The sequence below is a fragment of the Condylostylus longicornis genome, unplaced genomic scaffold (genome assembly GCF_029603195.1).
Source record: "Condylostylus longicornis isolate FDR11 unplaced genomic scaffold, ASM2960319v2 ptg000131l, whole genome shotgun sequence".
Classification (NCBI taxonomy): Eukaryota; Metazoa; Arthropoda; class Insecta; order Diptera; family Dolichopodidae; genus Condylostylus; species Condylostylus longicornis.
Genome location: NW_026578099.1, coordinates 97,213 through 123,503, shown reverse-complemented (window position 1 = coordinate 123,503; position 26,291 = coordinate 97,213). Strand labels below are relative to the sequence as shown.

The window sequence follows — 26,291 nt, the reverse complement described above, 5'->3', positions numbered from 1 at the left end:
TTGACCATTCTAGCAGAAATTTCATGCCCGAAGAAGAGCAAATAATCCGAAATGATATCGGAGAGGAAACAGCGCCTAGTCTAGAAGGAATTGAAGAAGCGATTTTAAAAATTAAAAACTGCAAAGCTCCAGGAGAACATGCAATAGAAATGATAAATAATGCCAAAGAAATACTAATGCCCCAAATACATAGTATAATAGGTAAGATATGGGAACTAGAAATACTACCAGAAAACTAGATGCGAGGTATTATTGTGCCTGTACACAAAAAGGGTAACAATCTTAACTGCGCTAATTACAGAGGCATCACCTTTTTAATGTGGCATACAAAACTCTCTCAAATGTCATTAATAGAAGACTGTAAACAATTTCTGAAAATATATTAGGAAAATATCAATGCGGATTTAGGCAAAATAGATCTACTGTAGACCAAATATTTCTTTTAAGACAAACCATGGAAAAGTGGTATGAATATAATAAAAATTTACACTTACTTATGATCGACTTTCGTCAAGCTTTTGACTTAATTAGACGTGAAATGATAGAACCAGTTTAAAAGGTTGGGAATTGGAAATAAATTGATAAATATGGCTTAACTAACACTAAGTGAGACTAGATGTAAAGTAGCGGTACAAAACAAATTAACGAACGAATTCAAAATAGAAACGGGAGTCAGATAAGGTGATGCTTTATCAACCACTATTTTGAACATAATGTTGCATTATGCAATACATGAGCTAGAATAAGGTGGACACATATTTATAAGATCGGCAATGGTTTGTGCGTATGCAGATGATATTGCAATTGTGGCCAATTCTTTTATTGAAATTAAAGAAATGTTTTGAATATTAGAGAGAAGAGCTACTTCTGTGAGTCTGATAATCAACGAGTCAAAGACGAAATACATGCTAATGACGCGAAATGATACAAGAAGGTACCCTCAAAACATAAGCATTAACAATTACAACTTTGAAGTTGTAAGAAGTTTTACATACCTGGGTGCCTTAATAAATAACAAAAATGATATGCACGTAGCAATTAATGAGAGAATTAGAGCGGCGCAAAAATTCTATTATACATACAAACGGCTTCTTCAATCCAGGCTAATAGCCAGGTCAATAAAAATTACAATGTACAAGACGTTAATTCAACCTGTACTAACATATAGCTGCGAAACATGGACCATGACAACAAGTGACGGGAATATTTAAAAATATTTGAAAGAAGACTGCCCCAAAAAAATATTTGGCCCAAAATTAAATGAAAATAGGAAATTTGAAATAAGATCAAATCGGGAGCTAGAAGAACTAATTGATGGCAAAAATATCGTCAATTATTTTTTTTTATTTTATTTATTTACACCAAACAAGGTGCTAACATAATTTATATTAATTTACAAAAAAGAAACTTATTACATACAAAATACAAAAAAATTGCTTATGCTTAATACAGGAAACAAGAAAAAAAAAAAATATTACTAATATTTAACCTACAAACAATAAATACATAACTGCTGATGCAGCAAAATTAGAAATTTTAAGTATAACAAACAAAAGTGAATCAAAAGAAAAAACACAAATTATAACAAAGTACAATATAGTGTAATATGATATTATAAAAAATTTACTAAAAAAAGTCAAAAATGTTTCTACTTATGACAATAAAAAAAACTATAATTAGGTCAATGAATTACTTAAAAATTGTGGTAGGTTATGGTTAGTATAAAGTGTCAAGAATTTTTTTCTTGAAAGTGTTCTTGGAATATGTAGGTGAAAAAAGATAGCTAAAACGATTGAATACAGTACAACACCTATTAATGGGCTCATTTTTACCATATTCAGTTCTGTGTGTCTGTTCTTTTAGAAATTTAGTGTGTCTAGTAGGCCTGACGTCATTATTGATAATCATTTTTCTTTTAATGAATTCGACATTTATAACGCCAGTTATAACGTCAAACGTGAAACACGAAGAAAGCATAGAACGGCGAGATTCAAGACTAATCATATTTAGGGACTGCAGCCTAACTTTGTAGGAAGGGATACTGTGAAAGTCATGTGGATCGTAAAGATTTCTTAAAGCAAAAAGGAGAAATTGTTTTTGGACGGATTCAATTCTATTACTACAATTCTATGTGTTACAAAAGCGGGATCCCAAATAATATTGCCGTATTCTAAAATAGAGCGAACCAGAGAACAATAAAGTGATTTTGTAACACAGATATTGTCAAATTCTCTGGCTCTACGCTTTATGAATCCCAGCATCTTGTTTGCTTTGGATATCATATAATCATAATGTGCATTAAAATTTAATTTGCTATCTAGAATGATACCTAAGTCAGTTATGTGGTCGACGCGTTCTAAGGTGGAGTTTTGAAGAGAATAATTTTGGCAAACGATTGAACGCTTTCGTGAAAAGCTGATAATATAACATTTTTTAACATTAAGGTCTAATTTATTAGCACTGCACCAGTTATCAAGAAGTACTAATTTCGTTTGTAGGTAGTTATTATCAGATATATCATTTATAACGTGGTACATTTTTTAATCATCAGCGTAGGTTAGATGAGAAATACCCGATAGACAATGAGAGAGGTCAGAAATAAAGACATTGAAAAGAATAGGGCCTAGATGACTTCCTTGAGGAACACCGGAATGAACGCGAATAGGTTTAGATTTAATCCCCTGGAATTTAACGAATTGGGTTCTCCCCGAGAAGTACGATTTGAGCCAACCTAGTAGAGGGAACTTAAAACCAAAATTAACTAGTTTACGCTCCAAGGTATTGTGATCGATGCGGTCAAAAGCTTTACTGAAATCCGTATATATTGTATCAACTTGAAAACCTTTTTCCATTAATGAAAGAACGTCAGATGTGAAAACTGTAAGATTTGAGGTTGTCGAGCGACCAGTTCTAAAACCATGTTGCTCGTTATTTAATAATGGATTGATGACCGGTGCAAGTATATTAGTAACTAATTTTTCAAATAATTTTGGGATAGCAGACTGAATAGCAATACCTCTGTAGTTTTCTATCGCTGTTTTGTCACCTTTTTTGTGAATTGGTATCAGATACGAATTTTTCCAAGCTGATGGAAAAACTCCGGTGGATATAGATCTGTTAAATATTGAAGTAAGAGGGTTTGACAAGGTGTAGCGACAATTGTAAAGAAATATTGGTGGCAGAAGGTCAGGACCAGATCCCTTCTTAACGTCTAGACTACTGATGCCCTGAAAAACATTTTCTACCGATAAATGAAAGTATTCGAAAAGCGGGTTGGTATTATTAACAAGGGGTGCAGGATTGAAATTAACATTATTAGAGGGTAACTCAGGGCGATAAATTTGTTGGAAGTTGTCAGCAAAAAAGTTACAAATTTCCGTGGGAGATGAAGACATTCTGCCATTCATACACATCGAAATCGGGTAACCTGATGATTTACGTTTAGTATTAACGAAGTCGAAAAACTTTTTAGGGTTGCTCATTATTGAGTTACCGATATTTTTTACATAATTATCATATGCCTCGTTTGCCTTAATCTTAAATTCATTCGCCAACTCATTATAATCATTTATAAGTGAGTTGTTGTCATTACCAGAGTGCTTAATTTTATGGTACAATTTATTTCTCCGGTTGCGTAAATGTCTTAAATTACGGTCTAACCAAGGTTCTTTTAATTTGTCTTTTCTACGGATTTTCGGAATATGGTTGTCAATTATTTCAAAGATAATGGAATAAAAATCATAGATAATATTATCTAAATTATGCTGCTCCAACAACGTTTCCCAATCAATTATACTAAGGGCATAATTGATACCGTGGTAATCAGCGTTCATAAAATCATATACAATTTCGTTATTGTAAGTATTTGAGAATTTATGATTGGAATAGGGTAGTTCTAAAACCAACGCGTTGTGATGGATTGAGTTTCGGAAAAGATTTTCTTCGTCAGTGGCAGAACGAACATTAATGGTGTCATAAGCATTAGAAAATGCTAAATCCAACCAATTACCTCTACTGTTGGGGTAACGAAAAACCTGCTGTAAGTCGTTCCCATAAAAAGTACTAATAAGGTCAAAATCTATGTCATCCATGAAATTGATAGGAAGAAGTTGGTTATCAAAATCATCGATGACAAAAGATAATGATGGTCGATTGAAATCACCCAAAATTACAATATTATCATCCTCATTCATAATTGTGAATATATCGTTACATATTGCAAAGAAATTATTGTATGAGGACTCGTCAGAATTTGGGGGAAAGTACACCACACCTATGTAGGTATAATTTTTACCTGAGTGAACTTTAATAAATTGATGGTCAAAAGTTGAAAAAACCCTAGAAGATACCAATTGACTTGGTACATGATTATTGGTGGCGATTAAAACTCCGCCCCCCCTAGATTGACCCGTGGAATTATAATCACGGTCATTTCTATATACGGACCAAGTGCTATCAAGTATTTCTTCATTTTTGAATGAATCGTTTAACCAGGTTTCAGTGAAGACTAGAATATTAAAATTGCATGATTTGGCGTCAATAAAAAGGTTTTTTAGTTTACCTCTCAAACCACTGCAATTATGGTAAAACATATTAAGGAGCTTAACACTCTTATTGGTATTGTCAATTAAACGTATGAGATTATTTTGACGTGCAGGGACGAAAAAACTTATGCTCGTTTTCCCTTATTTTCTGCAGATATTCACGTCTTTTACTCACAAGTTGAAGCCGATAAGCTTCTAAGTCAGCTTTAGCATCCTTAGTCGAAATCCCCTCAGAATCATAGTATTTAAGAAACAGTTCTAGTAGATCCCTATAATTGTTAGGCAAGCCTTCTTGTCTAATTGAAACCTTTAAATAAGTTTTTGTCTTGCCCTCCATGCAGATATTGTTATCTTGGTCATGCATATATGCTAAGAATAAGCGTACGTTATTCAGAACACTATGTTCACGGAAACGAGACAACGCGTAGACGCTGTCTCCTCGTATCGAATTTTGCGTCATACGAACTATTGGAGGAAGAAGCGGATTTACAAAGTTGGGAGAGTTCTTATTAGTAGCAAGGTCATTGTTTTTATCATTAATATTAGTATTATTATTATTATCATCATCATTAATATAATTATTATTACTATTATTATTATTATTACTATTATTAATATTATTATTATTGTTATTATTATTATTATTATTATTATTATTATTATTATTATTATTACTGTTATTATTATTATTATTATTATTATTATTATTATTATTATTATTATTATTATTATCATCATTATTCTTATCATTGTTAAAGTTGCTACTTACAACATTATTACTATTATTATCATTATCCTTGTTAATATTATTATTATTACTATTATTAGCACTATTATCGGTAGTACTGTTATTGATAGTATTATTATTATCAATATTATTATAATTATTATTATAATTATTGTTATTATTATTGTTATTATTATTATTATTAGTATTATTATTATTATTATTATTATTATTATTATTATTATTATTAATATTGCTATTATTATTAGTTTTAACATTCCTGTTGCAATTAATATTATTACCTATGTCGTCATACCGATTAATTGTATGAGAATAAACAAAGTTATTGTATTTTTGAACCCTTTGGCTAGATGAACCCAACATATTGTTAACTGCACAATCTGTTTCAGTCTGAGTTGAAGTAGTTTTAGAAGTGTTAGTAATACTCGTACTATGTTTTTTATTATTGAAAAAGTTTTTTGTTTTGTTAGTAGTTGAGGAAGATATTTTGTGAGTGTCATTACTATGTCTAGGCAAAGTATCCTTAATTATATTTGTAGAAACTAATTTAGAACCAGAAGCTGTGTCATACCTGTTTTTCCAACGAGTAAGAGTTAAGCTCTTAAAATTGAAAGCCTCCTTCTTATTACTGAAGAACCAATCGTACTTTTGTGGGAAAACTACTTTGAAGCATCTGTACTTGATCTTTTTCTTATTACGCAACCTCGCAGGATGAATTATATCGCAACTGTTGGCCGTTATTGAAAAGTTGCTTTGAAAGAATTTTAAAATCCACATTTTATCAGCGTAAACTGGCGCTCCTTTTACGAAGTAGGTTGTGCTATGGTCACTCGTTTCAATCATAGAGTTATGATTGGAATTCCTTAATAATTTTTGAAAAGGTACTTTTTTGCAATCCTCGATCTCATCCTGAAGAGACTCAACTGCCTTTTGAGTAGCTTCATTATTCTTTGGCGAAGGTGGTTTACAGAATTTCAATGAAATCGAGTTGCTTATGTCACATAGATTGCTTTCTATGCTATCCAGTCGTTTCATTACAGCTTCAAGCACACCAGCAGAGTCAGGTTCCTTTGTAGTTTGCGGGTCCATCTTGTTATATATATCATTTATAGACATTGATATACTGGACTGGTTCGTGCTGAGTAACTTTAAATTATTAGATATGACAGAATGGTTCTCGGTGAGACAGTTAATTGAGTCCATCATTTTCTCACATTTTGATACCATAAAGTCAGATAAGGATGAAATGCTTTTCTCCAGACGCGGATATTGTTCTGCGTGCGTATTCTGGATCGGACTTTGCTTTTTCGGCTTCTCATCAAAAACTGATTGAGAGAGACTTTCAATATTTTTTGCCGTCTCAAGAAAATTATCGCTATTCAGTTGTATTATAGACGATAGTTTTTGAATCATCCCGTCTTTTTCTTCATGAAGCGATGTAATTTTTTTATCAATGTTGTCGTACATTGCCCTTAAAAGAGAGTGCACTTGTTGGCAATCAGTGCAAACGAAGAACTCTTTCAAGGAATGGTGATATAAATCCCTTGAAGCTCCAATGCAGGCACCATGAAGAGTCCGGTGACAAAAGCCTTTACAGACAACCGACTTAGTTTTACTGTCAGTAGCTGTACAATTAACCATATTGCATTTAAAGGACATTGTTACGTTATATTAAAACTCGTTAATAAAATATTGAAAAAAAAAAAAAAAAAATGAAGTGTCACTTAGACTGGTGTTACTGTATTATTACTAATAAGTGTATAATTCAATTATTACAAGACGCGATTACAGTTACAATATTACTATTACAAATTAATAACGAGTATGATTCACAAAAAAACAAAAAGAAAAGCACGAAAATAACAAGCAAAATAAATTAAATGAAAAGAAAATTAAAAGTAAAAGCGATCACGTCTATACTGTATGAATGATGATTTTAATCTGATGAGGACACAAACTAAGATGGGTATCTCGAATGACAGAGCATCGAGCGCAAAAAAGAATTCTAGACGCAAGACCATACAACGCAAGAGCAAGGCCTAGATCTAGATGGCTCGATAGTGTAGAAACTGATTGTAGAAGAATTGTGGTCCTTGACTGGAGGGCAGCTGAACGAGGTCAAGGCTGATCAGGAGCTGCAGAACCAAAGGACGATGATGTGATGACCATTTTTTGAATTTTTATATTTTATTAGAGAAACTTCACATAAAATTGTGAATACATTACTGAAACTTCACATAAAATTGTAGGGATGAAAAAAAAATACAAAATGGGAAAAATTTGTGTTTTTCCAAAGTTCGGATGCTTGGCATTCCGAAAGTACTTAAAATACAAAATTAAGTAATATTTTGTCTTTAAACCCTGTACTAGCACTTTCAAAAACCGGATATTTAAATCCTCTGTCATTTTCGGATCGGAAGTTATATTCAAAAAAGTTTGGATAAGTAGAAATTTCTCACCTAGTCCGGGGCAAAAGTTCATTTCCGACCCTCTAACCAAGGGTATATCTTGTTGTATACCTTTCCGAATCACCCTGTGTATACATATATATTAAAGAATGTCGTTTCACAACAATTCGGATTGAATCAATCATTTGCAAAGTATTTTCAAGTTATGGTAGTTATATTTTCAAGTTAAAACGATTATTTTAAAAATAACGGCAAGTGTATTTATATTGTTCTTTTATGATTCTAATAAATTACGGAATCTAACTTCTAGACGGTGCGGTAGGTAATAATTTTCTTACAGCAAAGTCGATTGGTTATTAATTATTTTTTGGAAATATTTTCTTGTTATTACTTTTATTATTGTGATTATTTAAAAAGCAATATTGCTGTTTTAGCCGTTTTAGGTGTAGTGAACAACTTTAGGCAATTTTTTTTACTTTTTATAAAAATTTTATAATTCAACTTTTGTTAGTCCACGTTTTAATGTTTCCACGTTTTTATATCAACATTTAAACTAAGGTTTATATAGATGCCTTCTACTAGTTCACCTAAAGTTAGATGAAGAGCAAGAAAATTTTCTTATATTCCAATTTTGCAACCGTGTTACTAAATATTTTTGTTTTCAAATATAATTTTACTACGACATAAGAAAAGCAGATTCTAAAATTAGCAATTACTATGTTGTTATAGATGTAATTGATATTGTCAAAGATCAGCTTTATGGCGGTGACTATGTTCAAGAAGAAGACCCCACCTTATATGTGTCGACAAAAACATCAAGAGGTCCACTCGACGGTAAATTAGTGTCACTTACGTATATACATTTACATTCATAAAAACAAAAGCTCAAATTATTTAAAGAATTAAGATGTTTTTATATTCTTAAATCCTAAAATTTTAGAAAATTGGTTGGAAGAATATTGGAATAAGGTAATTTTGAAATAAAACCATTTAAAAGTCAGAATTATAATTTTTAATTTTTTTGCTTAGTAAAGTAATTAAAAAAAAAAGAAAAAATTATTAATTTCAAATATGCAGGTACATACTTCTAAAAATATGCTTGTATAAATATTCTATAATATTAATTTGAATATATATATAAAATACTACATATTATACAATACATTCAGAGTTTTTCGCATAAGGTTGCAGTAAAAACCAGGTACCTTTTTTTCCCACAAGCTGTAGCTCGAAAAGGAATGTAAGAAAAGTAATTGTATTTTTTGATGGCATGGCATACACCGTTAGCTTTTGGCATTTATAAAAATTTTGAAAATCTTCAGTTTCGGAAATATAAGGTGCCAAAAATTTGAATTTTACACATTTCAAGAGTCGATAATTTGAGAGAGGAGGATGGAGGTGTAAAAAAATTTCTCCTAATATAATAAGGTTCTTATTAGTGTCTAAAAGCTGCCTAAATTCCTTTCTTCAGACTCCTATAACCGACGGTCTAGAAAAAAAAACGATATCAACAATTTGGAAAAAAACTTATTTTAGATAACAGTTTATTTTGACGGATATTTTGTTTTTCCAAAGTTCATATATGGTCTATAGAAAAAGCCCCTATTTTTTTGCGTTTGCGAAATTCTAGAAAAATAGAAAAATGCCTATGGTTTCGCTGTTTTGGTGGGCTATAACTTTTAGAAGGCCGAGATAGGTAAAAATATTCTCTTACGACAATAAGTTCCTAGTAATGATCTATGTACATACAAAATTTCAACCTCTATCTTCAAGGGTGTAGAAGTTGTTCCCCGATCTTTTAAGAGAAGCTAGATTGTAGATTGTAGATTCTAAGGGAACTGAGTGGGGACAGGAGCATCCCCCAAGCCACCGCAGCCATTTTTGACTTATTGTAGCCACCCCACTCTCCCGTCTATAATATCCCCGTCCCAATCACAAAGCCGGAGATATCCCTAAGGGAGTTGGACAATAGTTCCCGAACACTTAGGGACCCATGTCCAAGACAATTGCGGCGCCGAACAGCCAGTGCCGGACAGTCGCAGAGAATGTGCACGGCGGTCTCATCGCCACCCCCACAAAATCTGCACAGGGGGGAGCCCGACTTCCCCAGCCTGTGCAGGCGGTATTTCACCGGGCAGTGCCCCGTGAAGAAATTCGCAATAGTGCGAACCCGGCTCCTGCTCATCCCCAGCAACTCCGCAGCGAATCCGCCGGAGCACGCCGGAACAAACACCTTCGCATGACGGCACCCTTTCGTGTCCCGCCAGTGACGACTGCATTCCGCCGCGAGTAGGCAGGCAAGCCTGGCCCCCACGGCGGAAGAAGGCAGACCACAGAGAGGCAGCGGCTGCACAAAGGCAGCCCCAGATCCCCTCCGCGCCAACTCATCGGCAACTTCGTTGCCCGCATGGCCACTATGGCCCGGCACCCAAATGAGCATCACTCTGTTTTCCGATGCCAATTCCATAAGTGCAGCAAGGCAGCTCCAGACCAGCTTGGATGTAACCTGAGCTGAACGGAGCGCCAGCAGTGCAGCCCTGCTGTCTGAGAACACATAGATGGTGCGGTTTCTATACCCCCTTTCCAAATTGATTCTCAGACAGATCTCTATTGCATGTGTTTCGGCCTGGAACACTGTGCAATACGGGTCAAGGGTTGCATATACACGCGTGTCCGGGCGGACACCGTATACGCCCGAGCCCACACCCGACTCCGTTTTGGATCCGTCCGCATACCACACGCTCGAACCCGACCTAAGTACCGGACCACCCCGATCCCACGTCCATCGATCAGGAAACAGAACCCTGTACTTGTGGTCGAAGTTGTACCGCGGCAGACAGGTATCTGACATGGTTATCCTTAGAATCGGATCGCCCTCAATGAAGTCTCTGTGAGTTCTGTGGGCCAACTTTAGCCCTGCCCCGTCCTCGCCAGAGAGAAGTCGGTAAGTCACCAGCCGAGCTTCCTTCAATATATGGAGGTGCAGTGGCGGCAATCCGATCATCACCTCCAATGCAGCGGTGGGAGCCGTCCGCATCGCCCCCGTCACTCCCAGGCAGGCCAGCCTCTGTAGCTTTTCCAGCTTGGCCCGCACACCCGCCCGCTGAGCCTTACGGCACCATACAATCGACGCATAGGTGACGATGGGCCTAGCAAGGGCCGTATATAGCCACAGTGCTATTCTGGGACTAATTCCCCAGGTCCCCCCGATGAAGCTCCTACACGTCCACAAGGCCGCCGTAGCTCTCCCGATAACTCTATCGATATGGGTATTCCAAGAGAGACGATCATCCAGGGTTACCCCCAGATACTTCACCTCCCTCGAGTAACTAATACGTTCACCAAACAGAATTGGGCTCGTTAATCTGTCCCTGCTTCTGCGTCTGGTGAAGGCGACCAAAGTGCTCTTGCTTGGATTTATATTTAACTCAACGCCTTTGCACCACCTTTCCACAACACGTAAATTTTGCTGTAGAAGATCAGAAATAGTGCTCTCAAATTTTCCCCGCACGACGAAGGCCACATCGTCAGCGTATCCCCAGACACGCGCCCCGGAGCCCCTGAGAGCAGCTATTAGATCATCCACTACAATGGACCACAGGAGGGGCGAAAGAACCCCGCCCTGCGGACATCCTTTTGCAGCGGAGATGAAGAGTATATCGTCAGCTATGGTGGACTTAATAATCCTATCCTGTAGCATCCGATTGACCCATCTGCTAGTCGTCGCATCAATCCCTCGTTTGTGCAACGACTCACAGATGACATGATATGGGGTGTTGTCAAAAGCTCCCTCTATATCAAGGAAGCAGCCAACTGCTACCTCCCGCACTTCCAGTGAGTTTTCAAGGACCCCCACCAGACTCTGCAGAGCGAGTACAGTAGACCTTCCCGACTGATAGGCGTATTGAGATTCATGCAAGGGATTGCTTCCCAGTGCACCGTCCCGTATAAATCTATCAATCACTTTTTCATTGCTTTCAATAGAAAAGAAGTAAGGCTGATTGGACGGAAAGACCTTGGGTGGTTGCTTGGTCGCTTACCCACCTTCGGAATATACGTCACTTTAGCCACCCTCCATGCCTGAGGGATGTAACCCCACGCATAGCTGGCGCGAAAAATTCCCAACAGTGCTCTAGCGATATGTTGGAAACCCCTCTGCAAAAATGCAGGATATATCCCGTCATCACCTGGAGATTTGAAGGGCCTGAAAGAGAAAACAGCCCATCTAATCCTGCCCATCGTGAAGACTAGACGGGATCGTTGCCAGTCATCCCTCCTGGGCCAGGGTGCCCCCGGTTCGATGACTGCATTTGAGTGATTCCGAAGAATCTCCGAGTCAGGAAAGTGCGTTGACGCCATAAGCTCCAACGTCTGCCTTCCGTTCTCAGTCATGGAGCCATCAGGACGTTCCATTAGGCCCAACCTACTAGCATACTTTTTGGAAAGCACCCTGTGAAGACGCGCACTGCTGGGGAGTTCATCAATGCCCTTGCAGAACGCCCTCCACGAGATTCTCTTCGCTTTCCTAATTTCTTTATTGTATTTTGTGAGTGAGTCCTTATACTCTTCCCACGAACCTGACGCTTTGGCCCTATTGAATAGCTTCCTGGTCTTTAGTCTAAGCCTTGAAAGCTCCTCATTCCACCACGGGCACTTCCTATTGCTCCGCCTCGGCTTAGCACGGCAGCTCCCGTGATAGGCATTAGTAATAGCCGCCGTCAGGGCCTCGCTGGCCAGTTCGATATCCATCACCGTTCTGACAGAAGCAGGAACGGATCTAATCCCATCCATGAGGAGCGTTTCGAATTGACTCCAATCTGTGGATTGGGGCACCCGATATATTTCTTCTGCCAGGCCCCCGGAGACCATGATATCAAACCTAATCTGCCTATGATCGGACATGGATGTCTCATTTGAGACATGCCATCCACCAACCCTACTGCCGATAAATTCAGTGCAAAGGGTGATGTCAAGGACCTCTTCCCTAATTGCATTTATGAATGTCGGCCTATTGCCTTCATTCATAATCATTAATTTATTGCTATATATAAATTCAAGTAGGCACTCACCTCTTTTGTTTATATTGCTGCTTCCCCAGACGGTGTGGTGGGCATTGGCATCACTTCCTATTATAAGTTGGAAGTTCCCCCTTCTACAAAAGTCCACTAGATCCTTCAGTTGCTCGTCCGGGTGGGCAGAGTCCCCCGGGAGGTAGGATGAGCACACAATGAACTCTGTCCAGCCCCCGCAGGACTCCACCTTCACCAACGCAGCTACCTGATCCTTAGAACAGTAATCTGGAATGGGAAAATACGTTAGCTTTTTACTAAACAAGATGCAAGCCCTAGGCCTGCCCCCAGTTGTATTATCATACAATAGCTCACCTGTTAGGCCCTTAACCTGATCCTTCACTATGTAAGGCTCTTGGATAAGGGCGATATCGAGGTGATCCTTCATAAATCTATGAGCCAGAACATCAGTAGATGCCCTAGCATGCTGTAGATTTATTTGGATGCACCTCACAGCCATATTATTTCCTCCGGCTCTTGTCTATGGGCTTTGGCCCTTTAGACAAAGGCTTTACATGAGCCTTACCTCCCATTTTCGCCTTTTTACACATCTTGGTGGGCGCTTGCCCTGCCACAGCCTCTTTTGCCGCCCCAGGTGCCACGCTAGCCCCTCTAACAGCAAATACCGAAGCATTTCCGGGCTTCCCAATGGGCTTGAGCCCTTTTGGTTCCCCCGGGACGCTTGTATTTGGCGTGCTGGTCGATGGTCCTTCCGTTTCCCTTGCCGCCATTTTCGGAGCGACTTCAGACTTTCCAATGAGTTTTGGCTCTTTTGGTTGGCCTGAAGTGCTCGTCGTTGTCGTTGTCGCGGTGGGCACTGGTTTTTTATTTTGTCCTGCCCTGCCGCCAGCACCTTGAGAGGATTTTCTTCCTTTAACCCGAACGGTAACACGGAAGAAATTCAGGAAAAGTCGGAACTCCGCTTTCCGTAGATCTTCCAATCCGGAATCATCCACGGAAAAGGTGATGGAGCAGCCCCCGTCCTTTTCCTTATCCATCCTCAGCACCCTCCAGGAACTTATCTTGAGGCTGGGATTTTGCTTCCCTATCCTACTTAGAAATTTGTCCCTGGAGAGACTGACGGTTGTCTCGTCCTTTGGTACATAGGTGACGCAGACATGCTGTTTGGGCATGCTGTCGCCATCCAGTACCACGACATCGCAACCGTCCCAAGGCTTTATCTTCCTGCAGACACTGGTTATCCACTCCCTGGTGTCTTGATTGTTGCATGTTACGGATATCCATCCGTCCCTTTGCAACGCTGCAGTGAATTGTGGATGAGAGTCCACAACCCTATCCATTTCATCCATGATGGCTACTTTGATTTTCCCCATCTGGACTTCGGATAGCCTTTCCTCTGGATGCAGTCTATGAGTGATGGCCACCTTGACCTGTGCTACTGCATCCCGATAAGAAGTCATTTTCGGGTTTTGTTGAGGAATGTTCCCAGGGACCTTTTCCTCAACATTGCCCTTCATCGACCTCTTCTTTGAGGGCCCTGCATCAGGGGTGTTGCTTTCCGACCTTTCCCTCTTTTGGGGATGGTCGGCCACAACAACCGATCCGCAGGCCTTCAGCTTTTCCAGCCTTTCCTTCTCGTATCTGCGAGCTTCCTCTGGGGACATGCCATCCCTGATATAAGCCGCGATACGCCGCTTGGATGCACCAGAGAAATATTGTCCAACCTTTTCAGGTCCTCCTCAGTTTTTTGGATAATAGGTCCAAGAGGATCCTGATTATCCGTCTGCATCAGAGGCGCCGCCTTTTCCTCTACTGGCGTGAGAAGGAGTTCCTCCTCTGCGTCAGTCAAGAGAAGCTCTGGTTCCGAAGTGTTAATTGTCACTGTTGTTATTGTTGTTGTTGTCGCAGTTGTCGTGTTTGTCACAATTGTTCTTGTTGTTGTTGCTTTTGCTGTTGTTGCTGTTAAGATTGTTTTCCATTCTTGGTCCCACGAATAACGCGGGAAAGTAAAGTCACCCATGGCAGAGCCCGGCATACCATGGGAAGGCTCGTTTAAACTGGAGGACGCCTGGTATCCAGAGTCCGCATACTAACGACTAAGCTCCCCCTTAGCCACGCAGTCATCGGCATATGCTGTTCCACCTTGACTTGGGACCCCTGTCGTCAGCTGACGTATAGATATAGGGCTGAAACTCACAAAGCAAGAGGCTCGCCTCGAGACATGACCACGACACGAACGTAACTTTGATCGTTTCAATCACCCCTTTATCCTCCGTCATTACCGGGGCCCACCACTAGGAGGTGACAGTACGGTTTGGAGCTCATGTAGGTAAAAAATATAATGAAAAATATAAAAACTTATTCTTAACTGCTAGTTTTTGAACCTCAAATTTTAATATGTATAAAATGCAAAATTCCATAAATTTAAAATTACAAGTAAAAGTTTGAGTTTCTATTGAAAATATAAAATTTCGCAATGCACAATCATATAAATATATAGTAATAAATTTTTACTTTCTTTTGTATTCAAACACGTTTTGGAAAAGTTCGTTTATTGATATTATTTTTTTTTGGAACTGTTTATTGTTTAGTTTCACTTACGTCAAAAAGTGAATTTTTGGTTGTTAAAACCAAAAAATCAATTTTAAATGATTGAAATAAATCTGACCATAGCTACTTAAAAAACAGTGAATTTAATTAAATTGTTGTTGAATTTGAATTGAAAACTAAGCGTTCCAGGCTTTAGTTCTATAATTAATCCTGCATTTAACATGATAAGGTTAGAAGAGAGTGATTTTTGATGCACATTGTGCAATGCTAAATACATTTTGTTCTCAGTATTAAAAGAGTTGCAAAAGGGGGCGGGGCACTTTTTTGGAACCGCTTAGGCCTATTTGGAATACATACACATTAACTTGTAAATGAAAAAGACGCACATGAAGTCAATATATGTATGCATTCAGTAAAGAGTGCAATATTATATATCTTTGTTTAGAGCAGGCATATCAAACTCGTTTATCATCACAGGCCATTTTAGGGTTTCCGCACATTGCTTCAGGCTGCACAATAAAAAAAACTTCAAACTTTTAAATTATATACACAAATTTTGATTTTTATTATCAACATCAAAAGTAATAAAACTTAAGTAATATAAATTTTTTAATTTCGAATACAATTGTTCATACAAATATGTGCTTCCGAACACGTTTAACCAACATTAAAATATTGGAAAAAGGTTTATAGGAATATAATTATAAAATTTAGTAATTTACACTTCCAAATACCAATCAATACCAAAATTTCGGTTCCGGCTACATTAACATACGGTTAAAGTACATGACCGTATATGCAAAAGTTCGGTTTTTGGATGTGTGACAAACCCCTCGTAGAACTTTCACTCTGGCTTTAAGACTTTTCTGCTGATAAATGAATATTTGTAACAAAAATATAACAATTAAATTTCAAGATTTTCAAACACCGCAACAGGCCGCAGGACGCGGGTGCCGTGTTTGACATGTCTGATTTAGAGCGAACTTTAGAAAAATTGTAATTTTTTATTTTTTTTTTTTATTTTTCTTCATCAATGAAATTTTTAGAAATTTTAAAATTTTTTTCGCAGAATTTTGGCCACTGTTTGAATTTTATTGATTTTAAGGTTGTAGTTATCAACTATTATCAATTTTTGATCAAAAAAGTCATTCTCGGAAGCAGTTGACATTTTTACCGTTGACGAAAACCAATCAAAAACTAATTTTGTTATTCCAATCAAAAATTTTAGCCACTCGCGGTGCAATTCTATTTAATATTTTTCAATATAATTGAATTAGTTATTAAAACAATTTTATTCTTTGTAAAATCTTTGAATTTTCGGTTGCCAGGTTAAAGGGAAAACACAACCGACTCTGGATAACAAATCATTAATGTGTGCTTACAAACTTTGTCGTGTGGAATTTCGATATTGGGGAATGCAGACTAAATTAGAGAAATTTATACATGATATAGGTAATGATGTTCTTTTAATTTAAAATATTTTTTCAGTATTTATCCCGGATGGCTTCCAATTATGGCAGACCATTTAGTGAAATTGAAATAAGGCCCTGTACATTGGGCTTACATTGGGTAATTTCAATGTTACTTTCGAGAAAGAGCTTTGCAAAAGGTATGTGCTCTTTCTTGTATACAAAAATGTTTTTTCTTAGAGAAAGTTTTAAAGTTGTTAAAAAATACTGGAAATATTTAGTAAATTTCAATAACTCTTCTAGGTAAGACACGGTACTTTTCTACATGTTTTTTTTATATCCGTACGAACGTATGTTCGAAGGGTATACTAAATTTGCCTTACCGTTTGTAACGCTAAGAAATAATGGTCTGAGATATAGACTCAAGTGTATGTTTTTGATCAGCGTCGAATTCTGAGTCGATTTAGCTTTGTCTGTCAGTCCGTTTGTCCGTCCGCCCGTCCCAAAGATAACTCAAAAACGACATGACTGAAATACATATGGCATTATTTATTGATTTTCACGTGATGTAGGCACGTGAAAATCACTATCTATGAGGTATAACTAAATAAGCCAAGTTCGCTTATAAATAAATTAAATTTTTGTATTTCAAAATAAAAATTTAAAAATTTAATTTTTACATATGTATTTTACATTGAATTTGACAAATGAAAATTTAAGTAGCCCTCAAGATATGTATAAAAATTAGAAATTACTATTCGAAAAAATAACAAAATTTTTGAAGATTGAGTGCAATGGTTTTTTCACTTCAGTATAGTGTCAAAAGTAACTACTAAACTTCTTACTATACATATCTAAAAATCAATAGTTTGATATCACACTTTATCCACAAAAATTAATATTCTAAGAGCTCTACTCAAAAATAAGAGCTCTTACTCTAAGTTTTTGGTGGGTTTTACATTTATTTCAATTTCTGATACTTAAAAGCGACCTCAAAGCTTTTTTTCGTGTTCTTTTATACACCGCGCGATTCCCATATGTATCTTTTAACTCTACATTGTAATAGGTTAAAACATTTAACAATTAGAAATTATTATTCCTTTGTCAAATTTTGGAGGTTATCCATTTTTTTAAAATATGTCTATTAACTTGAGTGTTATTTCAGCATTGCGAAAAACTATGCTACGAGCACACAGACAAGCTTGGGCATGGCAAGATGAATGGCATGGTTTGACTATGGTAAGTAACTTGGCATATGATCTAATCTTAAAAATAAAAACAAAATGTGGAAGATGTTTTTTTTTAATTTTTTTAATATGTATTATGAAAACATAAAAATGAAAAAATATATATTCGTACATATATAGTATTTTTGCTCCACAAAAATGATAAAATACATACAAAAGCATTAAACTTTAAAATTTTATAACATAAAATGTAGAAAATTTCGATTTCATTGAAAAAAGGCGATACAGATAAAAATAAAACTGAAATTTTTTCCTTTTTAAAAATTTTATCTTCTCCCAAGATGTAGCTCTCAATGTCCGGACGTTCGGAAAATTGTATTCTTACACAATTGAGAAAACACCATTAAATGCAAAAAAAAAATTCGATTTCCACTAATTGCGAAGAACTAACGTACGAGTATGTAAAAATATAATTTTTTTTATTAGTTGTTTAAAAACTGTTGACAGAAACATATTAACAAGTAAGTTCTATTATTATTATCAAAACCAGATCTTTCAACTAACCGAACTACCAACGTACATATTAATTATATCATCAGTTGAGAACTATTATGTTCTATGTTAACAATCACTTATTTCAACATAAATGAAAATTTTTTATAGTGATTTTTATATTAAAACGTCTTTTACTGTCGAATCAAATTTATTGTTTCAATGTTACAAGATATATAAGTATTCCCAAATATCCCAAGAAGTGACATTATAACTTCTACTATTATTAGAAGTCGTAGACGGGATAATTAAAATAGGTCCTAACTTTTAAGTGATGACAAATGTTAAAATTTTCACGTTTTTTGGTTTTTTAAAACTTTTGATACAAGGCAATATCTTTTTTTATCACCAAAACTTTTTTAACGATCCAAAAAATATTGCTTTTAGTACTTTTCTAAAAAATTTTTGAAAAAAAGTGCTTTATAGTTTCCCTCTGTCCGTCCGTCCATCCGTCCGTCCGTGGACTGTTTACAAAACTTCTACACCTTTAAAAATAGAAAGCTAAAATTTTATATGTACATATATCTTTACTAGAAACTTATTTCCGTAGAAGAAAATTTTTACCTCTCTGCCCTCCTCTAAAACTTATACCCTCCCAAAACCCTAAATTAAAATGACCTTTTTTTATCTATTTGTTGCATTGAAGTCATAAGCATTTTTCAAATTTTGCAAGCGCAGAAAGGCAGTGACTTGCTGCTCCTATCATGGCATACTATAGTTAAATTTTTAAAAAACAAAATAGCCGTTTACTATTATCTAAAATCTGTTTTTTCCAAATTTTTGCTGCCGTTTTTCTTCTAGACCCCAGGTTGTGGGAGTTTTGACTTTTTGACGCTTTATATTTCCGAAACCGCAAGCTTTTTCAAATTTTTATAAACGCAGAAAGCTAACGGTAAATTCCATGATAAAAATATAATTATTTTTCTTAACTCACAAAATTAACCCTTAAAAGCATTATGTTAAACCCACTTTAAATTAATTTTTGCTTTATTTCAATCCTAGAAATAGTTTCGTTTATAAATGGAAATAATTTTAAGAATGTGGTAGATATACGTAGACTGTATTTAAAAGCAGCATTTTCACTTATTGAAGGGAAAAGGGCTACACTACAAACCATTGGTTTGGCCCAACTTTATTTGTATTTAAAATTTTTGAAATCCGTGCAAATTAATATTTGTAATTTATAAACAATACTAAAAGATTTTTTAAAAACTTAATTTTTTAATTTTAATAATCTGTTGTTCTTGCCTTTGTGTTTCCTCCAATTTCTTTGTTCTCTTAAGAAATAATTATAAACAACGAAATCTATTTAAATTTTAGTGGCTTGGAAAACAAATTAAAAATACAGTGGAGTCCGCTTATAGTCACACAATAATTTCATAAAAATGTGTGACTATAAGCATCATATGCCTATAAGCGTCAGTAGAAAAAAAAAATTTATAAATAAAACTCAAAACTTTATTTTTTTTTAAATTTAATTTTAAATTAAGTACTTATATGATTATGTACATAAATAAAAAGCCCATTTGCTTTACGCAAAGAAAAACAAAAACAAAAAATTCATATACATATTTACAAAACAAAACAATATTCAAAAAATTCTTTAAGGAATCAAATCTAACGTCTACATGTATGTAATGACAAATTTTTGTTGTGGAAATAATGTACCTATGTATGTACATACACAAAAGTGACAGAAAAAAATATTAAAGTTACAATATTTGCCGCTACAAATTCGACAACAAATATTGTTATTAAACTATTTGCCGTAAAGTAGGTAGTAAAACTACTTACCGCTTTAAAAAAAAAGGCGTTCAGAGTATGTGACTATAAGCGACGTCAAATATATGAATTAAGCAATATGGTTCGCAAAAAATACGATCCAATAACCGTATGTGACTATAAACGTTTGTGACTATAAACAAATGAAAATACATGAAAATATAATAAAAAAGATGTTGACAACGAAATTGTTGACTGTAACCGAATTATGACTATAAACAGTAGTGACTATAAGCGGATTCCACTGTAATAAGAAATATGTCAAAGAAGAAGATATACTATTATAATGAAAATATACTTCTAACATTTAATTCAAAAATATCCAGATGTTTACAAATGGCAGTCTCAATTTTTTTGTTCTGCTTTTATTCTACGTTTCGGCTTACGTAGTCGATACATTTTAGAATAGTGTACAATGTGAAAAGTTTTTAATATACATTTTGGAATGTGACACAATGTATATTTTACCTTTTCACCCTGTTTTGGAAGTCAAGGTATATTTAAAAAAAAAACAAGTTAAAACACCAGCATGCAGATCCAATACGGCTCAACAACTAACAAACTTGGAGGAAGCTGTAGCTTAACTTAAATAGCTTATCCAAGGGTAGATTCGTTTAGTATTGCAAATGCAAATGAAAAGTATTTCAATATTTTTATTTTTATAAAGCCAACGTTTAAATAATTAATTATTTTTAAGATGTAGAAAAACAGAGATCCAATAAATATAGAACCACCTACAGGACTTTTGGAGCATGAAGGCTAACAATAGACACCACTGCAAGAAGATATTCCAAAAAGTATATGAGAAATATGAGGGACTATACAAGTAGAACGTTTGATTTAAAAAAAATATTTACCTTTCCAAAAGCACACGAAAGCTAAATTGAAACTTATTTAATAGTAAAGAGAAGGTGAACAACTTGATAAAAATACAATTATTGAAAATTGCAAAAAATTTGATATGATAAGACTGTTTGATAGAAACCAAAAGTACAATATATTTCAATTTGTTTTTATAGTTTTGAGTTTTGACCGTTTCATTTCCTTTTCTTTTCTTTTTAGTTTTAAGATTTGACTTTTAACAGTTCGCTTAAATTGTAGTCAAGATTTGCTTTTTGATATTTTTGTGTTTTAGTTTTTTAAATTAGTTTTTCAACATTTGTTTTCTTATTACAAAGAAATTTATTAACGTTTCAGCTGTTTACAAAGTAGATAAAAACATTTTAATTTTCAAGAATTTTTATGAAGAAAGAAATTCATATAACATAAAAAATTCTATTAGTGTGTAAGAGATTGAGTTTTTTTTTTAATTTATAAACATTATTTGGTGTTATTATTTACTTACGTACTTTTAACCAAGAATAGGATTTCCTCATTCTCACATTCGCTTTTAGCACCTTCTAAACTCACTTCTTCTTAAACCGTTAAGTTTTGTACATAGGTTATGCAGAGCACAATATTCGGTTATATTTTGTTTACATTTTCACGGTTTGTAATTGCGGTTCTAGAAGGATACATCTACCAGTGAAAAATGTATCATAATGCCGTGGCAAATTCCAAAAGGTTTAAACTGTGCCTGATGTTCCCTCTCAACTTTAATGTTATTATGGTCTTCTTCATCATTAAAGGAATATCAAGAAGGAACTTTTTCAATTTAATTTTTTTAAAGTAATATTAATTATACTTTCAAAAAATTCACAACTATTAACTATTAACAATTATTTTAACTATTCACTTTGAAACTTTCTTTCTTTTTAAATGTTTATGCACACAACCAAAATACGAGTATTTTACACATTTTGAGTGAGATCACGTTAGTTGTCAATTCTACCAACCTAAAAACATTTTTATCGCCTCTACGTAAAAGACTAACAGAAAAACATTTTTAAGGTACCGTGATAAATTTTTTTATAACGTCAGTGACGCGACTAACAGAATATTGGTGATTGTGTTAAATAAAGCTCAATTTAGCTGCAAAAATGAAAATAATATATGTATAACATAAAATTTTTCAACAAAAACAAAACACAATGTCTTTTTAATGGTTCTATGTCAGACATAGAACTTTATACCTCTACTAAAGACACCGTCCTTGTATATCTTTACTAGACTTGGAAGGCGCCGTGGTTGATAGCAAAGAAAGGAGACGAAATCCCGAAGCCACAAAACACCACCCTGAACTTGGCCAGAAGCGCCGGCCAAGAATAAGAGAAGTCCCAGGCAATTCGCAAAGCTCAAAGCAGAGGAATATATATTCAGGCTTGGAAGTTATTTCGGCAGAAAGAGGAAGGAGGGGGCCAACTACTGAAGATTGGCATTGACATAACTTCAGCAGGTGCCATAGGAGGAAAGAAGCAAACAATTAAATACCGCTCCGGAAAGATCACTGTGCACGGTGAAGGGTAGAAAAAACTGGCCGAAGAAGTAGGGAGTCCCAAAATCCTCCTCCATTAAACATGGGAGAAGATAAGATGGAGGAGGATTCTCCGCGTTCCATTTTTTACTGGAAATTGATCAAAGAATCATCGCTGACATTATTTGCCACCTTATGCGAAATATATAAAAACGGTTATATAAGAATTATATAAGATTTAAGGTATTATAAGTACGACAAGCTAGTAACCTACATAGTTAATAACTCTATGATTATGTTATGTACTAACACTGTGCTCCTTCTAAAGGAAAAGGAAAAAAAGGTGTTATATGAGGTTTAAAGAACATCTGCAGTTTTAAAGGAATTTTCCGTAAAAGTAATTAGAAAAATCAGGACTACCAACACGGAAATCGCGTCAAATTCAAGAAAACTCCCAAATCGTGGCACCTGACGGACATAGTTAAAAACATGCAAGTGGGTTACTAAATATCTTTTAACATTTGTCAAAAAAATGTGATATAGTTTTTTTGGTGATCCTTTGCTTCTTTAAAAGCTCTTAAACTATTGAAGCAACTATTAAATATGGTCCGTAATGTAGGACTTTTCCCTTCAACAAGTAAAGATAGTGCTTTTAAAAACAGCCTAACTATGTACTACATGATTAAAATTACTTTCATTTATATATGAATATGTTTCATAGATTGCATGCATGTAGGATGATCATTGTATGTAATCTTAGAAACAAAACAAAAAAAAATTTAAAGAGACGCTAACATAATTCACGAATTTAAAGGTTAATAGTTATATTTTTTAACATAATTGTTAATCATGGAATTTGCCTCTAGCTTTCTGCGTTTATAGATATTTAGAAAAGTTTGTAGTTTCGGAAATATATAGTGCCAATTATTAAAATTTTATATACTCGTATTTCGAGCGGTGATAACTGAAAAGTATTTGGTGATGGAAAAAGCAACTTCTGTTCTAACAAAAAAAACCACTAAAATTTCAGACTCCTAGAAGCTGTGGTCTACAGAAACACGATACTAAATATTTGGAAAAACGGATTTTAGATAACCGCCATTTTGTTTTTTCAAAGTTCAAATATGGTATGCTGCGGAAGCCACTACTTTTCGTTTTGCCACATATGAAAAATGTTTATGATTTTGCTACAATAACTAACTTGAAAAATAGGGTTTTTAGGGTTTTAAGAGGCTATAATTTTTAGAAGTGGAAAGGGCTGACAGGTAAAAAACTTTTAGTCTAGTAAAATCTATGTACATATTTGTTTAATTATTGCTTTTCTTGGAAAAGTATTGTGACATAAATTACCATTTTTCTCTAAGTTAAATAATTTTTTTTTCGTTTCTGATATGAAATACAGAATTCTTAAGTATGATTTTAATCGAGTTCGAAAAATCAAAATCATGTTTTCAAGTTTTTGTCAAAGTATTTTAAATATAATTGTTAGCGACTCTTTGAGACTACTTGAATCAACAACACCCTATGTGGGTGAAGATTTAACAAACATAAAACATATTCTAATGTAGCCTTTAATGAATTAATGTTAATACATTTTAGGAAGATATAAGGGAATTTGAAAGGCAAACTCAAGTCTTATTGGCAAAAAAAATGGGTCAAGGTGTTAGTGGAAGCGAGGACGAAGAAGAGGAGGAAGATGCGGAAAAAGAAAATGGTAAAATTTTCTTTTTTAATTTAAGTTTCAAATGTATGTACATATATGAACGTTTCAAAACACACAAGAATTCGTAGTTTTATCTGGTTTTTTATTTTCAACACTCACACAATGAAAAAAATCTGATGTGGTCAGCACATAACCGACCGCATTGTGTATTGTCTAGTTATGAAAAAAATGTCTGTTAAATACTTCTTTCTAATTTTTAGGTCATTAGTAAGCTTTTAGTTAACATACCTAGAAAAATGTAAATTTGGCTCCTAGTACAGTTTCGTTTTGTGTTACTCGAATTCCCTGAAATGCCCACCAGTTAGTTTCGGTAACAACCAGAACTCAAATATCAAATTTCAACAAATTCCATCAATTCGTTCCATAGATATGGTGAAAAATATAAAATTGGCTCGCAAATCAGTTTTCGAGCTCTGAACTTTCCAAAAAATTTACATAGTAAATTTCCTGTAGTAATTCTTCCAAAACATAGGAATTTTCGCGGACGATCGAGCAAAGCTTATATATAAAATTTCAAGTAAATCGGTTGAATATTTTCTTCAAAATGTTCAAAAATGTAAAACAGGCCCGCTAAAAGGTGCAGTTCCCGAGGCCTAATATATACCAAAAGTTGATCAATCCGTGCCATGGTGGAAATAAACTAACATATAATATTTCATCAAAATCGGTTCAGCCGATCTTGAGATACACGCGTGCACACACAGACCGACAGGTTGCTGAAAATAGTTTATTTACACTTCCCTACTATGGAGAAATACGTTCCCACCGAAAACTCGATATGCAAAATTTGTTGCCATCACATAACCTACCTATTGTATACACAATATGGTCGGTAAAAAGTTATAAAATAAATATATTTTAAATAATTTTGCAAAGCATTCGAGTAATATAATTATGTATTGGAGTGCATATGTAATATCAAAAACTATATGTATAGCCTGACTACCAATCAACTGTAAAATTTTAAATTGTGAATTTCACATTTTTTGTAAACCATCTGTAAATTGTGAACCATCTATTGATCTTCATTGAAATCTGGACCAGATTTTATTTTTTCTTAAGCAGGAAAATAAAAAAAAAACGAAAAACACGAAACGGAAAGAAAGAGCAAAATATAAAAAATAAATCGCAATCGCATGATTAAGAACAAGTAATATACTAGGAAATTTCGTATTTAATTTTCGGTTTACTAGTTTGATTACTTGTGGAGAAGTATACAAAAATAATTATATCGAAAAAAAATTTAATCTTAGGGAATTATTATTCAGTCCTATGCATTTTATCAAGAATTTATCATTTTTGTTTTGAGTGCTTTGTTTTCACACAATACTCGTATATGTGCACAAAAATTTTTTTTAAAACCATCCTATACACGGATAACATTTGTAAAATTAAACTATTCTACTTATTTTTGGTTTTTTACATCATCATTTGTGAGACATTTGTGAGACGGATTCTAATAATAGGTACCAGATGCAAAATTTTTATTATTAAATTAATAAATAAATCAAAAATTCAAATTTCAGCAAAAAATTTAATTATAGTAAGATTTTGATTAAATATATTGCGGGGTTTTTTCTACGTTTTTTTGAACCGCCATTGCAGGCAACATATGTGAGAGAATTTAGAGAAAGGAATGATGATACACTGAATATAAATACAAATTTAGTGTAACATTTTTTAGTCTAGAAATCTAGATAGAAGATACGAAATAAAATAAATATATTAAAATTTTGTTTGATTTTTAGTTCAAATTGAAGTTTGAAATTAGGTTAGATTTTAAGATTTTAAATTTTATAATAATTATAAATAATTATTTATATTTAATATGTTTGTATAAATCAAAGTTCGAAAATGAGCCGAAAAGTATTGAAAGACTTTTATTAAGTTTTAAGGTTTCCTGATAAGCAATATCAGGTAAATCAGAGAATTAGGCTTACTAATACCGCCACTATAATAAAAAATACATTATATTCTTCTACAGGATGATTTATTTACAATATAC

General features: G+C 34.5%; 1 protein-coding gene across 7 annotated transcripts in view; it reads left to right on the top strand.

Annotated features, from left to right (window-relative positions):
- LOC129614968 (protein retinal degeneration B) overlaps positions 1-26,291 on the top strand; it is a 68,445-nt gene that overhangs the window by 22,862 nt on the left and 19,292 nt on the right. For 6 of the 7 annotated variants that reach the window (XM_055529960.1, XM_055529963.1, XM_055529959.1 and 3 more), the window contains exons 5-9: positions 8,430-8,534; positions 8,641-8,669; positions 16,609-16,732; positions 17,855-17,928; positions 24,163-24,277. In XM_055529960.1, coding sequence (XP_055385935.1) covers positions 8,430-8,534; positions 8,641-8,669; positions 16,609-16,732; positions 17,855-17,928; positions 24,163-24,277 — 447 coding nt within the window. The remainder of the gene's footprint in view (positions 1-8,429; positions 8,535-8,640; positions 8,670-16,608; positions 16,733-17,854; positions 17,929-24,162; positions 24,278-26,291) is intronic. The other variant, XM_055529965.1, reaches the window with a different exon arrangement.